This window comes from Peromyscus maniculatus, chromosome 8 (assembly GCF_049852395.1).
Source record: "Peromyscus maniculatus bairdii isolate BWxNUB_F1_BW_parent chromosome 8, HU_Pman_BW_mat_3.1, whole genome shotgun sequence".
Classification (NCBI taxonomy): domain Eukaryota; kingdom Metazoa; phylum Chordata; class Mammalia; order Rodentia; family Cricetidae; genus Peromyscus; species Peromyscus maniculatus.
This window is the reverse complement of record NC_134859.1, coordinates 95,830,322-95,844,889: the sequence shown is the minus strand read 5'-3', so window position 1 is coordinate 95,844,889 and position 14,568 is coordinate 95,830,322. Positions and strand designations below refer to the sequence as shown.

General features: G+C 37.7%; 1 protein-coding gene across 11 annotated transcripts in view; it reads right to left on the bottom strand.

The window, feature by feature from the left end:
- Window positions 1-14,568, bottom strand: part of Cep112 (centrosomal protein 112) — a 432,181-nt gene that overhangs the window by 346,729 nt on the left and 70,884 nt on the right. For 8 of the 11 annotated variants that reach the window (XM_076543620.1, XM_076543621.1, XM_042283013.2 and 5 more), the window contains exons 9-10: window positions 5,298-5,384; window positions 235-334 (exon numbers count right to left, since the gene is read on the bottom strand). In XM_076543620.1, coding sequence (XP_076399735.1) covers window positions 235-334; window positions 5,298-5,384 — 187 coding nt within the window. Of the gene's footprint in view, window positions 1-234; window positions 335-5,297; window positions 5,385-14,568 lie in introns of those variants that run through there. The other 3 variants (XM_076543624.1, XM_076543625.1, XM_076543629.1) reach the window with 1 other exon arrangement.

The window sequence follows — 14,568 nt, the reverse complement described above, 5'->3', positions numbered from 1 at the left end:
ATGGGAAATGCATTTTACGACTTTTCTGTTAATCCCAGTTGCCACTGCACTTCTCTCTCTCTCTCTCTCTCTCTCTCTCTCTCTCTCTCTCTCTCTCTCTCTCTCTCTCAAACACACACATTTTACCTAGTCACATGAAAGTTCATATCTCAAAAATTAAATTTTATTTTTAAATTTTAAATCATTAAAATAAATTCAAAACGTCATTAGAAGATTCACATCATACACCATCACCTTTCTTTTCAAGTTTTCTTATAGTCTCCTCAGTTTCAGTTTGTTTCTTTTTGTATAAGATTTTCAAATCTTCGATTTCATTATTCTTTCTTTCTAAAATCTGCAAACAAAGTACAGTACTTTAGTTTATAAAATTAAGTACAGGATAAGTAATTACAAGTGAGCCAAGTATTTTGCAAGTCTATCAATCTCATAAATGATTCCACCTAAATACAAAATTACTTTATATACACAAATTAGTTTATAAACACTGATAAAAATATTAACACACTAGAATAACTCAGTTCACAATGTTTTATTAAGAATTTCACATATAATCTTAAGAAGGCTATGAATAATGAATTACATGAATCCCTAAAACAGAATTTGGAAATTAAGTTGTCATAAGGTGGCAGAAAGAAGTCACTGGAAACTTGGGTAGTACACTCCACTCCACTGCACTGGAGTGCAACATCTTCCAGTCAATATAGCCTGGGGTCCTCCAACCAGTGTCTGTCCTTCTGCTCTTTCACTGCTTAAAGCCAAGGCCTCCTAGACATATGGACAATGATATATGAAAGGCTCCATTTCTATCGAACTCTGCTTTATGAATCAGTAAAAAAAATGAACTCAAAATCTCAAAAACAATAATTTTTACAGCAATTATACTTACCAGTTTTTTTCACATTTAACCATTTAATAAATGTAACCATGATTTTACACTTCACAATAATTAAAAAAAACAGAAATAATCAAAGGAAGAGAGTTAATAAACAGTAGAAAGTATTACCCAGGAGCTCAAAAGAAAACCAGAGAGAGGTGGGAATGGGTCTGGCTGCTGCTCTTAAGAGTACAGCTATAGTCCCACACAGCCTCAACCAAGAGCAAGAAAAGTTGTTCCACAATGCCAAAGGATTTTTTCTTGGTGTTTTTATTAACAATATTTTACTTTATCTTTCTCACTTCAGTCTCAACCCTATAGATGCTGGACCATATCCCCGCAAACCATGAGTCAAAATAATTTTTCCCTTCTTAAGCTGCTTTTCCTCAGGTATTTGGTATTAGTGGCATGAAATTAATTAATATAATAAACTGGCACCAAAAAGTGAGGTCACTGTTGTGATAAGCCTGACCATTGGTTCTTAGGCCTTTGAAACTGGTTTGCAGGAGGAAAGAAGAACACCTGAGAGCTGCAGGCTAAAGAAGCCCTAAAATTCCAAAAGCAGAGCTTAATAAGCTATTCTGGCTCAAGTTTGAGAAACTAGAATGCCAATAAAAATGGAGACAGTAAAGGACAGTCTGAGGTTGTATCAGGAATCATGACTCTCAGAAACTGGGCTACATGACATTCATGTTTTATTCTGGCAAAGAATTTGGCTGTATTCTGCTCATATCCTGAAAATACATGAAGTTTAACTAAAAAGTCATAGACAAAGAAAATTATGAGACAACAAAACTAACTCACTAATTCGGGATGTAGCATAGTTACTATTTACTGTCTTACTCAGGTTTATAGAGAAGGAGAACAGAAAGAAATATATAGTTTGGCAAAAAAAAAAAAAATTAAATTAAATCCAGCTAAAGTTGAGGACAGGCCAGATGGGGACAAAACATGTGTGTTTGTTGAAGAGAATAGTGCCTTTACAGAGAAACCACAGATTTAGTCCTGGGACAACAGGAAAGGAGCCATGAAGCTTAAGATTTCACACATCCAGCAGGGTTATAGAGCAATGCAAAATTACCTAAAATTTTTCATTTGAAAAGAGAGTGAGTAAACAAAGAGAGCCAGCAGGGAATCCCGCTCAAGCAGGGTTACCTAGCAAAGTGTTTTACCAGGTTCAACCTCAAAGACACAGGAGGCAGTTCAGCTACGGCTCAAGTTGGTATGAAGACATGATGTTGTCCATGTGGTCCTGGTTCTGTACCTATGAAGAATGAGGAGCTAACAGTGCTAGAGAGACCACCTGTGTTACAGGCAGCTGAGCTAGAGAAGCAAAGCTACCCAAGCCCAACAGAGCCCATATGACGCTACCATAAGCCCCACATGCCTGACATGGAGCTGGAAGGTTTGGTATTTTCCATGAGTTTCCTTGTTACTTTGGTCTGGTCTTTCCTTTCTATTCTCCCTTCCTCCTCTTTGGAATGTAAATGGTTTACCCCATGCCATGACATGCTAGGAACATAACTTTTTCATTTAAAAACAGTCACATTTAAGGGACTACCTTGAGTCTCAGACATAGCCTTTGCACTTTTGAACAGCAGTGGAACTGGAAGACTATGATCTTTTGAAGCTTAACTGAATGCATTTTGAATCATGAGAGGGCTATGAACCTACAGGGCCCAGGGTGGAATGTTTGGTTTGGATATAAAATAGCCTCCACAGGCACAGGTATTTGAACATTTTGTTCCCAGCTGGTAGGACTATTCTGAGAGATTGTGGAACATTTGGGAGATGGGGCCTCACTGGAGGAAGTGGGGCTTTGGGCATCAGGCATTGAGGTTTATAATCCAGTCTCACTTCTTGTCCTGTCTACTTCCCATTCCACAAATATGAAGCAATCAGCTGCTGCAACATCCCACTGCCATAGAGATGCATTTCCCCTAACTTTCTCCATCACAGTAGACTGTGTCCTCTAAGACTATAAGCCAAAAGAAAGCCTTCCTCTCAAATGTTTCTTGTCAAGCATTGGTCGTGATGATGAGAAAGGTAACTGAGACATACATATACCAAATTCTATCACCATGATTCTTTCAAACATCTTTCAAACTCATTTATCCTGTACATTAATGCATTATTATCTCAAATGATTCTACTTCATTTTGATATTTTATAATAAAATTTCATTACATAAATTTGTGATAAAATATCATTACATAAATTTTACAAAGGTAACTTTTTCATTACAGCAAGAATATTTATTGCTTTTATCATTTGAATGGGGAAGAGGAAAGGAAAATAAACACATTTTTTCAAATACATAAGGAATTGCTTCCTTCTTGTTGCTTAGAAAAAAGATGAAGGATGAAAAGATGGATCAGTGGGTAAAGTGCTTGTTACACAAGTATGCGGAGCTGGGTTCAGATCCCAGTACACACATGAAAGACAGACATGGTGGTGGGCACTAAAATTCTAGTACTAGGGAGGCAGAAAAGGGCAGATCCCAGGGAAGGGGCCATTTACTGGTGAGCTAGTCTAGCCAAAATGGTAAGCTCCAGGTTCAGTGAAAGCCCCTGCCTCAGAAAATGAGTTAGAAAACATGCAAAGTAGGCCTCTAGTCTCCACAGGCACGTGCAATACAATCACATCCTTCTACATGCTTCACTTACACACACACACACACACACACACACACACACACACACACACACACACACAATGAATCAAAGCATACACCTGACTAAAATCTTGTACGTTTTCTCTTTCAGAGATGCTTGGATGCATGACACTGTAGCGTCACTTTTCTGACTCTGCCCCTACTTTGTTTTCCTTTGTCTAATTTTTAAGACAGGATCCCTCTCTCTGGAGCCATCAAGACTGGCAGTATACACCACCCTGGTGGTGCACAGCAGCTATTCTGCAGACCAAGGCAAGAGGATGATGATGGGCTGCATGGACTACAGATGTGCTGAAGGCCAGCCTGGAACCCCAGTGCTGGAATTCTTATGCCCATCTAATTGTCTTTGTTATTCAGTTTGGAGAAGCAGAAACAGAGTTGGTGTTAAAAGAACACATGTAAACTTTCTATTGCACAAACCTTATGTATTAAAAACCCACATCATTAACACTAAAATTTTTAATAATTACAAAAATATAGCATGAACCATAATTCTATATAGCAAATTACAGCTGATGTTTTCTGAGACACTGGGGAAGATAATAATCTAATTCAAAATATTGAAAACTTTGAGCCAAATGTGGTAATGCTGAGCTATAACCCAACTCCTTGGGATGCTCAGAGTAAGCTTAAGGCAAGGCTGGATACTTGGTGACATACTGTCTCAAAATAAAACTTTTTTTAAATGGGTGGGAAGGTAGCCAAGTAGTACTTCCCTAGTATTTAAAGATCCTTGGCTCAATACCCAGTAACACACATAAGTGAGTACATAAATAAGTAGAGATAGAGATTAGAGGAGAGAGAGAGAAAGAAATTGAAAAACTGGAAAGCACAACTCTGAGTTGTACTCAAAAAGGAAGCCTTAACTGTCAGTGTTAGCTAGCATTTACACTAACTTGCAGTCAATACCAACAGAACTAAGTCGTAAAGTTGTTGGTTTCGTCTTTTGTTTGTTTTTTTGTTTGTTTTGGCAGTTATCGGCCCTCAGGAAAATGAACCTTATTTGAAATAAAGGATCTATTGTATAGACCTCTGGGTTTTCACTCTGAAGGGACCGAGAGTTCTTTTTGAACCTAAAAAAGTAAGGTAAGTGGCACTCAAGAGGCCTAGGTGGGAGAATCCCAAGTTTGAGCCCTGATGGGGAAACAATATGATCTCAAATCTAATTAATTAATTAAAAAAGGAAACTGAATCAGAAAACTGAAACAATTGGGATATAACAAACGGTAGCATTTACAGTTGCTATTTTACTTCCAAATTCATGAAAGATGCAAAACCTGATGGGTGGGGCCTGTCATCCCACTACTCTCGAAGCCAAGGGGAGAAGATGATGAGGAAAGGGCAGTGGAGGAATTCAGTGAGTCCTGTCTTAAAACAGCTCACTGGTAGAGCATTTTCTGGTCCTAGATTCTTCAGCTACACACACACACACACACACACACACACACACACACACACACACACACACACACACACAGAGTTGCAAAAATCATATATGGCAAAAACTATATGAAATTCAGCCTTAAGATAATAGTTGAAAAATAAGTAATATAAAAATAGGATAGAAATAGATACATTTTACAAATCAAGTTTACAAATGACTTTTGATGGGATTTTACTTTAGCAAATTCCATTTACAAGACAGACTTATCAAACACCTAATATGTTGCTAGATGGATGAATGCATGTCCCATCCCAAACCCCAGAGCACAGCAAATACTGCATACGACATAAGTGTGTATACCCTACCTTCTGCACATCAGCATCATGTTTCTGTTGCAGCTTAAGTTTTTCTTCATAAAACTTTGCTTCCATCATTTTTGTTTTCATGTCCAACTTCAAGGGAAATATTTTAAAGATTACCAGAAAGTCACTTTATAGTGGTATCCTGCTCTTACATTCAAACCCACACAGTATTTCAGTCTCTAGTATTTTCATTTCAGTAAGTCTCTTTCAACTTTTCTTCTTTGCTCACATCTGCTTATTCATTTCAAAATACTCCTATTAGCCTAGCTGTTTACATACAGCATTTTAAGAAAGAATATTCATATAAATGACTATAAACTACTATGTCTAGGCAGCTCAGTTAGTAAAGTGCTTACTTTGCAAGCATGACCTTGATCCTGAGCCCATGTTAGAAATAACACCAACAAAAACCAAACCAGGCATGGTAGTGCACACTTATCATCCCAGCTCTGGGAAAGCAGAGATAGGGGGTCCCTGAAGCTTGCTAACCAGCAGCCTAGCCTATGTGATAGGTTATAGGTCAATAAAGCAGCTTGCTCATTTCAAACAGGAATGAAAACAAAGCAAACAAATAACACTGGAAATTAAATTTTCAGGAAGTCAAATAAAAATCTCAGTGAAAATCCTGACCAATAGAATGGCTCACATGGAAAACAGAGTAGTCAGATGTAATGATAAGTCAAAGGATACAGATCATTTTTTAAGGCCAACAATAAATTTAAATATATATGAGAGAATGAAATATAGGGGCTCTTTGAGAGTGTGAGAAGACCAGATTCATGAATTATGGGCACAGAAGAGGAAAAATCCCATGTTAAAGACATAGAAAATTATTTTCAATAAGATAATGAAGAAAATTGTCCAATCTTAAGGAAAGAGATGACCATCCAGATAAAAGAGGCGTACAGAACACAGAACACAAAAAAGGTAGAACCAGATAAAGAAATTCTTCATATTACACTATAGTCAAAAACTAAAAGTTCAGAAAAAAAACGAAGTGGATTGAAAGAGGCAAGAGAAAAGGACCAAGTCACACATAAAGGCAGGCCTATGGAGCAAGAGCTGATGTTCAATGCAAATTCTAAATGATAAAAGGGCGTGAAAGCATGTTTCAAGTTCTGAAAAAAGAGCTCAACTGCCCACCAAGGTACTATATATAACAGAACTGTCACAATGTTAGGAAAAAGGAAAACTTTCCATGACTAAAGTAACCTAAAGCAGTCTATGACCACCAGGCCAACACTACAGTGGATACTGGAAGAATACTTTGAATGGAAGAGAATGATAAACAAGAAGCCATTAAAAAAAAGACTCCAAGACATTTATCATCTAAATGAGGGCTTAAAAACCAACAAACACTATAAATCAACAAAATGACAGGAATTGAATTAATACACACCTTTCAATAACAATTCTGAAGAGCAATGGATTAGACTCTCCAATTAATAAACACAGAAGAGCTAATTGTATTAGAAACCACAATTCCTCTTTTTGCTGTATCCAAGAGACATAGCTCACAAACAAAAGAAGACACTTGAGGGTGAAAGAATGGGCAAAAGTATTTTATGCCAATGGTACCAGGAAACAAGTAGATGTGGGTATTCTGATACCTGACAAACTAGATGTCAGAACAACACTACTCAAAAGAGATAATGGTCACTTCATACTGATTAAGGAAACAATCCATCAAGAGACCATTACAGTTCTAAGAATATTACACTGAACACAGATGACACAATTCCATAAAGCAAATACTATGAGATTTAAAGTCACAAATTAACACCAACACAATAATAATAAGTGATTATTCTCACTAATAGATAAGTTTTTTTTAAAAAAAAAATTTTTTGTTTGCAAAAAATAAACATCAGAGATAAATGACACCATAGGTAAACTATAGAGCATTTCACCCAAACACTACAGAATGTGCATTCTTCTAGCAGTCCACATGACTCATTCTAAAACTGATCATGTGCTGGGACACAAGCTAGTCTCAACAAACAGGAAAATTGAAATGCCTTTCTGTATTCTATCAAACAAGAAATCAACAGCAAGAGAAATTACAGAAAATACACAAACTCAAGTAGACTAAACGCCATACAACTGAATAATGACTGAGTCTGAAGAAATCAAAAGTATTTACACATTTGTAGAACTGAATGAAAATTTACAAAACATCCTAAAACCTATAAGATACAATAAAGGTAGTCCCTATAGCTCTAAGTGCTCATGTGACAAAATCAGTGGGCATCTCAAACCAGCAACTATGAAGCATCTCAAAGCATGGGAAAAAAAACAAGAACAAACCAGACCCAAACCCAGTAAACAGAAATAATTAAGATTAGGGCATAAATCAATGAAATAGAAACAAACAAAGATAACTAAAAAAATGAAGAGTTGGTGCTTTGAAAAAATAAGCAAGATTGACAAACCTTTCACCAAATCAATAATAAGCAAGAAAGAAAAGACTAAAACCTGTAAGACTAGAGATAAAAGGCAGATTATAACAGATAGTGATGAAATACAGAAAATCCTAAGAACATATCCAACATTCTATTCTACCAAATTAGAAATATAAAAGAATGAAATTCTAAATAGATAGGACCCACCAAAGTTAAACAAACAAAAGAGATAAAAATATAACCACATCCATAGCAAGCAACAAGGTTAAAATAGAAATAAAAAGCCTGCAAACTAAAGTAATAATAATAATAATAATAATAATTGTAGTGTTGGCACCAAAATAGACATATAGATTAATGGAATAGACCAGGAACTGATACAACCACAGCCATCTGATTCTCTACAGAGAGGTCAACACTGTATCCTGGAGGTTTGTGAGCTACCATTCCTAAGTAAGTTGCTTCTTCCCTTTGCCTTCCCCTCCCCCTACCTGCTCAGTTCTAGACTGCAGCCCAGGAAAGCTCTTTGTTCCTGAAACACCTGTGCTTGGTAAGTCACTTCATCTCCTTCCATGGCCCCCACCCTTGCCCATTACCTCCCCCTGCCTATGGCATTCTCTACATCCACAGACCTAGCTCCAGATCAGTGGCCCTCAAACCTGCTTACCCTCCTTTTTTCTATCACTCTTCCTTGCTGTGGGATGGTCTGTATGTCAAATTGCTCTGATTGGTCAATAAATAAAACACTGATTGGCCAGTGGCTAGGCAGGAAGTATAGGCGGGACTAACAGAGAGGAGAAAAGAAAGAACAAGAAGGCGGAAGGAGTCACTGCCAGCCGCCACCATGACAAGCAGCATGTGAAGATGCCTGTAAGCCACGAGCCACATGGCAAAGTATAGATTTATGGAAATGAATTAATTTAAGCTATAAGAACAGTTAGCAAGAAGCCTGCCACGGCCATACAGTTTGTAAGCAATATAAGTCTCTGTGTTTACTTGGTTGGGTCTGAGTAGCTGTGGGACTGGCAGGTGAGAGAGATTTGTCCTGACAGTGGACCAGGCAGAAAAATTCTAGCTACACTTCCTCTGCCCACTGCCATCTTGGCATCTGTAGGTCTCACTCCAGACCCATGTTTGGGAGCCATCTTTCCCTGGTCCAATTAAACAGCTCATCCACCAGCTTTACCTGGCCTAGCTCAGGTCATGCATCTCCTGCACTGGGCCAATCTAAGAAAAGCCAGATTACCACATCAGAAACACAACAAAAAAAAGAAGTCCACACGCCTTCAAATCACACACACACACAAAAAAACCCCACCTGAGTCACCAAGGTAGCATGTCTCCCATCCAACCTACCAGTCCTATAAAAGTGTTCTATAATGAGAACTACCTAGATGAACTCCAAGACACAGAATTTAAAAGAACAGTCATAAACTTTATCAAGAAATTTAAAGAAGACACAAGAAACACTTCACTAAACTATCCAAAAGGATAACAATAAACACTTCACTGATATCCAAGATTATACAGATGCACAGCTGAGTGAAATGACCAAGGTAATTCAAGATTTGAAAATTAAAATGAATAGAGATAAAAAACACTGACAATTATACAAGCTAAAATGAAGATGAAATTGAAAAACTCAGTATTCCAATTAGAAAACTCAGGTGAATCCTTATAATTAGAATGAATCAAACAAGAAAGTAGAATTCTGGAACTCAAAGATAAAGGGAAAAATCTAGACAAAATAAGCAAGAAATGTGAAAAAAATAAAGTACAAGAAAGGAACATGCAGGAAGTACAGGGCACCATCAAAAGAGCAAAAATTTGAATTAGAGGCACAGACAAACAGACAAGGGAAAGAGCCACAGGTCAATGGTACACACCAGACCTTTAACAGGATCACAGCAGCAGAAAGTGCTCCTCACCACTGCACCATCTCTCCAGCCCTCGGGAAATATTTTTATAAGAGAACAGAAAGGTAGTTTTAGCACGGAAAGGGAAAATTTTAAAGGGAAACAAAAACTACAAACTAGAATTCCAATAATTGAATAGGGAACAATAACTAGGTAAGGTTAACAGATTTTGAGATAGGAGCAAAGCATTCTGCAAATTTCATGACAGACTAAGAGAAAGACTCTAAACACCTGAGAAATGGAAAAACTGATTAAAATAATTTTTAAAAAAGCCTTTGAAGGTTAGCTAGGACTTCAGGAGGTGAATAAACACACAATTGGAGGATCTATACAAGAGAATGGGAGTGGGGGAGGAGATGAAAGAATAAGAGCACAAATGTTCCATCTGATCTTTTCAAAGAGCTGACTCAACTTAGCATGGAGGCTCATGCCTGTAACTGCAGCACTTAGGAGGCTGAGGCAGGAGAGTAACCAGTTCAAGGCCAGTCTATGCAACACAGTGAGTGCGAAGGTATTCTGGACTGCACAATGAGACACAAACTCAGAAGAAAAGACCTAACTCAAGCAAACCTCAGATTGTAAGAAAAAGCAAACAGCCAGGCAAGTCACAGATAAACTGGAAATCTTAACAGACAATGGGAGAGGAGTACTGTATACATGGGACTAAGAAGAGTGACAGCTCATTTCAATGGAGACAAACAGATGCCAGTCAAATAAGTAACATCTCAGTACTCAAAGGTTAAGAGAAGAGCCATGTGGCAAATCACCAGGAGCTCTCTAAATGATGCCCTTGACAATGAAAGAAATGACAATGAGGCCAGAGCAACCTTGGGTCTGAAGGAAAGAAGCCTGCAGATAAAGTAACTGGAGAACTAAAGAAGTTTTTTTCTTCTAATAATTTCCAGAAAAGAAAATTGCACAATTAAAGATAAATAACCACAGTGAGAAGTGGGTTTGGATCTGGAAAGAACACAGCAAGAGAACACATGAAGATGGTGACTGGTTCGTTCTCTCCCTGTCTTCATCCTGCTGCCCCATTCCTCAGCTTGTCCAATGTTGTCAATTACCTTTGAGTAACTACAAATACAGAATACAAAACAACATACATACCCCAAATACAGAAGACATAGCTCAAAAGAAAAAAATGAATTAACTACAAAGTATGTTTAATTTGTGGGTAAAATAACATATTTAATACAGAGAAATAGCTAAATTATGATGGGTAAAAACATCACCTCTTTGTGCTGTTAAATTGAACTTTTAAAATAAAGTTGAACCAGACATGGTGGTGTAAACCTGTAATCCCAGCACCCAAGAGGAGGACTCCAGCAAACTCAAGGCCAACATGGTCTACACAGTGAGTTCCAGACCAGTCAGGGCTACACAGCACGACTTTTTTCAATCAATTAGTTTCATAAGATCAGTATAGAAATAGAAAGGAAGGTAGCCACTACGAGCCATTAATCCCAAGATGTAAGTTACTTATAAAATCCACAGAAACTTCATTACAACAGAAGATAAATAAATGATGAAAAGACAAGGTGGATTAGGAGAAGCATACAGAAACTGAAACAACACAGACTGAGATGGAGCTACAGATGGGAAGATAAAATACGGCACTATTTGCCATTTAAAGGTAAAATTCCTGAGTTAAATAAGACATGCTTTTACATCAAGAATGAACCATCATTTGAGGAGCCTCTCTAAACAGAGCAAGAAAGTAGTGACAGCCGCAGCAACAGGACAGCAACAGCAAGACTTGTTTTTGCAACATTAGCAGCAGCAGCAGCAGCAGCAGCAGCAGCAGCAGCAGCAGCAGCAGCAGCAGCAGCAAGGAATACAGAGAATCTGCAGAAGAAAAACAACTGTTTTACTACAAACTCTGAACAAAGTTCAGTCCTAGAGATCTTCATGAATTGTTTCCTGTAATCCCAACAACAACTATCCAAAGTGGGTGCTTTTGTTATCTCTCCAGTGGAGAACACAAAGCTACATCACAGAGAAGAACCTGTTTAGGGACCTGTTCAGGGTTTCACAACAGGAAGGTGGACCTCCCAGCTTCACTCCCCCTCAGGAGCCTGTGTCCAGCTAATAAGGTTGCCTTCCACTGAGTGGGTTTTAGATGATGGTCCATCTATTCTAAACACCTCAGCACATAAACAGAACTCAAACCAGGAAAAGAAGATATATCCTTTAAATAAATAACCTCGTGGTCAAAGCTTCCCTGGAGGAAAACCTGGCCCAATAGGAAAGAGAAAGGGATGGGCACACCGATGCATACCCTCTACACACCGTGGTTTTACTTCTGTCATTAACACAGTGTGTCCACTCCTGCCAAGCCTGTTGTCTGAAAACACCTTTTACTTCACTGACACTTATTTAATTGACCGTGGAGAATCTCAACAAAGGTTTCATAATAGCATTTGCTGTTTAAATGTTCGAGCTTTCACAACATTTCCTATTTTTAACTAATAAAATGTTCTGTGGGTATTCTGTATTTTTTGCTTAATTTTTTTACTCCTTTCACAATTTATTTTTCACTCTTTATTAAAATAGTACCCTCAAGATCACAATGACATCATTTTTGTTTTTATACAAAGAGCCTTTGACCATCAAATCTCAAAGCAGCTACATCTTCACTGTTGAGCAATACACAGAGGGACTTGCTATGACCGCCTCTCTTCTACTAGCTCGCTTTGGCTTCTGTGATAGCTGCTATTCTAGCTGATCTCCTGGGCCTTGCGAAATGTTTCCCTATGATTTCTGCATTTATCCCATTCTTCTACTATTTAAAGGTAGCCATTCTCCCTGAATAAGTCCCACACTCATCTTTACTATCTATAAATGTGAGCCTTTAATGGCCTTAACTGTGTTTAACTGTAGCTTCCCCATGTAGAGAAATCATAATTCTGTTTTCAGGCCTTAGCTCTTCTGTGTCAATTGTCAACTCGACACCTCCAGGCATACGTGCCTATAGAGTATCAAATTCAACAATCAGCAAGATCAGCGCTTACTATGGTCTGTATCTTAGACTCCTCTTTTTTACTCCTTATCAATGTCTAAGTGACTCACCAAGTTCAATCCTAGTAGGCTTCATTGGCAACCCTACTGTTACTAATCTGACAGTTCTTCATCAACTCTCACATTAACTGTTACAACCTCTTCACTCTTTTCCCATCTTTCACCATACTGATCCAGCTGAGAAACCACTGCCGATTTAACTGCCTCAAGTAGTTGTGAAAATGTCATTCTCTAGTCAAACCTCCAGAGATTCCCTGTCTTGTTGACAGCAACATGTATTTCCGACCAACACTCTCTTCTTTCACATGACATAACAGCCAAGTAGTTATAAGCACTAGCTAAACACAGCCTTGCTTCATCCTTCCTGTCTTCAGCTGCCTATTAAAATATCACACGATTCAACTCCTGGCTCAAACTTCACTTCCTCCATAAACTCCACCACAAACTCTGCTCACAGAAGCAAAGGTCTCCTCCATTCTCTGTCACTGTTTCCTATCCTACACTGCCTTGCAGATGCTCTGCACATCTTTCTTTCCTAGAATAAAATACGAGGTTTGAGGACCTTCTCGTGCTTATTGAAAAAATTATTTTGAAGTCATATTTTAATAAAATTCATACATTTTGAGAATTTTATTGTAGTCATATACTTCCTTTATGTTGTATATATGTATGTGCACATGCATAAATGTATATAAAGTTTCACATTTTATAAAAATAAACAAGTGAGCCAAATTTTAAGAAATTTTAAGTGAGCCAGTAGGGAATATGAGCAGAGAAACCCTTCTTAAACTAGTGCATTCAAAAAGCTATCTTTTTCCATTACTAAAGGCTAACTGTCTCTGCTCATTCTCATCTCCCAATGTTCTCCTTTAAAGGGGTTTACTTCAGAATGAAGTATCCACCTAGCCACTTGTCCCCATCAAAAATTTTACAGTGCAAAAAAGTTGAAATACACGGGAAATGCCGCCCTTCCTTGTCTGACTAGACTCTCGTATACGCCTAGAAGATCTCCTTAGACAATTTCTCTGCCTAACCCAGCTAAGCAACCCACATTTAGAAGAAGAAGTAAAGAGAAAGCCAAAACCAGAACTAACTTCGAATACTAAGAGAGTAGGCCAGCCCAGGCTGGGGAAATCACAGGGAAGACAAAGACACAGAAGCCAGACGACTCCACAGCTTAGAGAGCCTTCCCACAAGCTTTTTAGAAAAGAATTCCTGAAATTTCTACTTCAAATTAGGCCCCAATTGCTCTTAAGTGTTTACTTCTAACAACAGCTCCAAGGCTGTACATTCCCATAAAATTAATAAAGCTAATGAATATGGTGATTCATTTAACATAAAAGTCTCCTTGGGTGTAAAGATAGCTACTTAAAGTATGATTAATTAAATTTAAAAGTAACTACCAGTGTCATTTGTTCATCTTATTTAACTTCATGTTTACAAACTTTGAGCTAAGCATTTTCCCATTAAAAAATAATTTTCAAATGTCTGTTTAATCAGCTATTCACATTACACATGCAAAGGAGCAGTATGCTTATGAAAATGCTACTTTTTATTATTACCTTTTTGAAATAAGCAAAAATTAATATTTGATACTGGAACTGACCAAATACCAAAATAAAATTTTAAAAAATCATTTTTTTAATAATCATTAATGACTTAACAGAAAAACTAGTTAAAGTTATTTAGACAAACATCTTCCACACATTTGTAAATGAACAAGGTCAGGGCAGAGGTGCAGGTCAACAAGCTCTGAAGAGGCCAAGGCAGGAGTGCCACTTGAGCCCAGGAGCTTGGAGCCCACATGGGTAACATAGTGAGATATTGCCAGACAAATACAAAAGAGGAATAATGTACATATAAAATAAAATACCAAGAAATGCTCCTGCATATTGACCAACTGTTTCAAGCACATCAAAAGAAAACAAATATAAA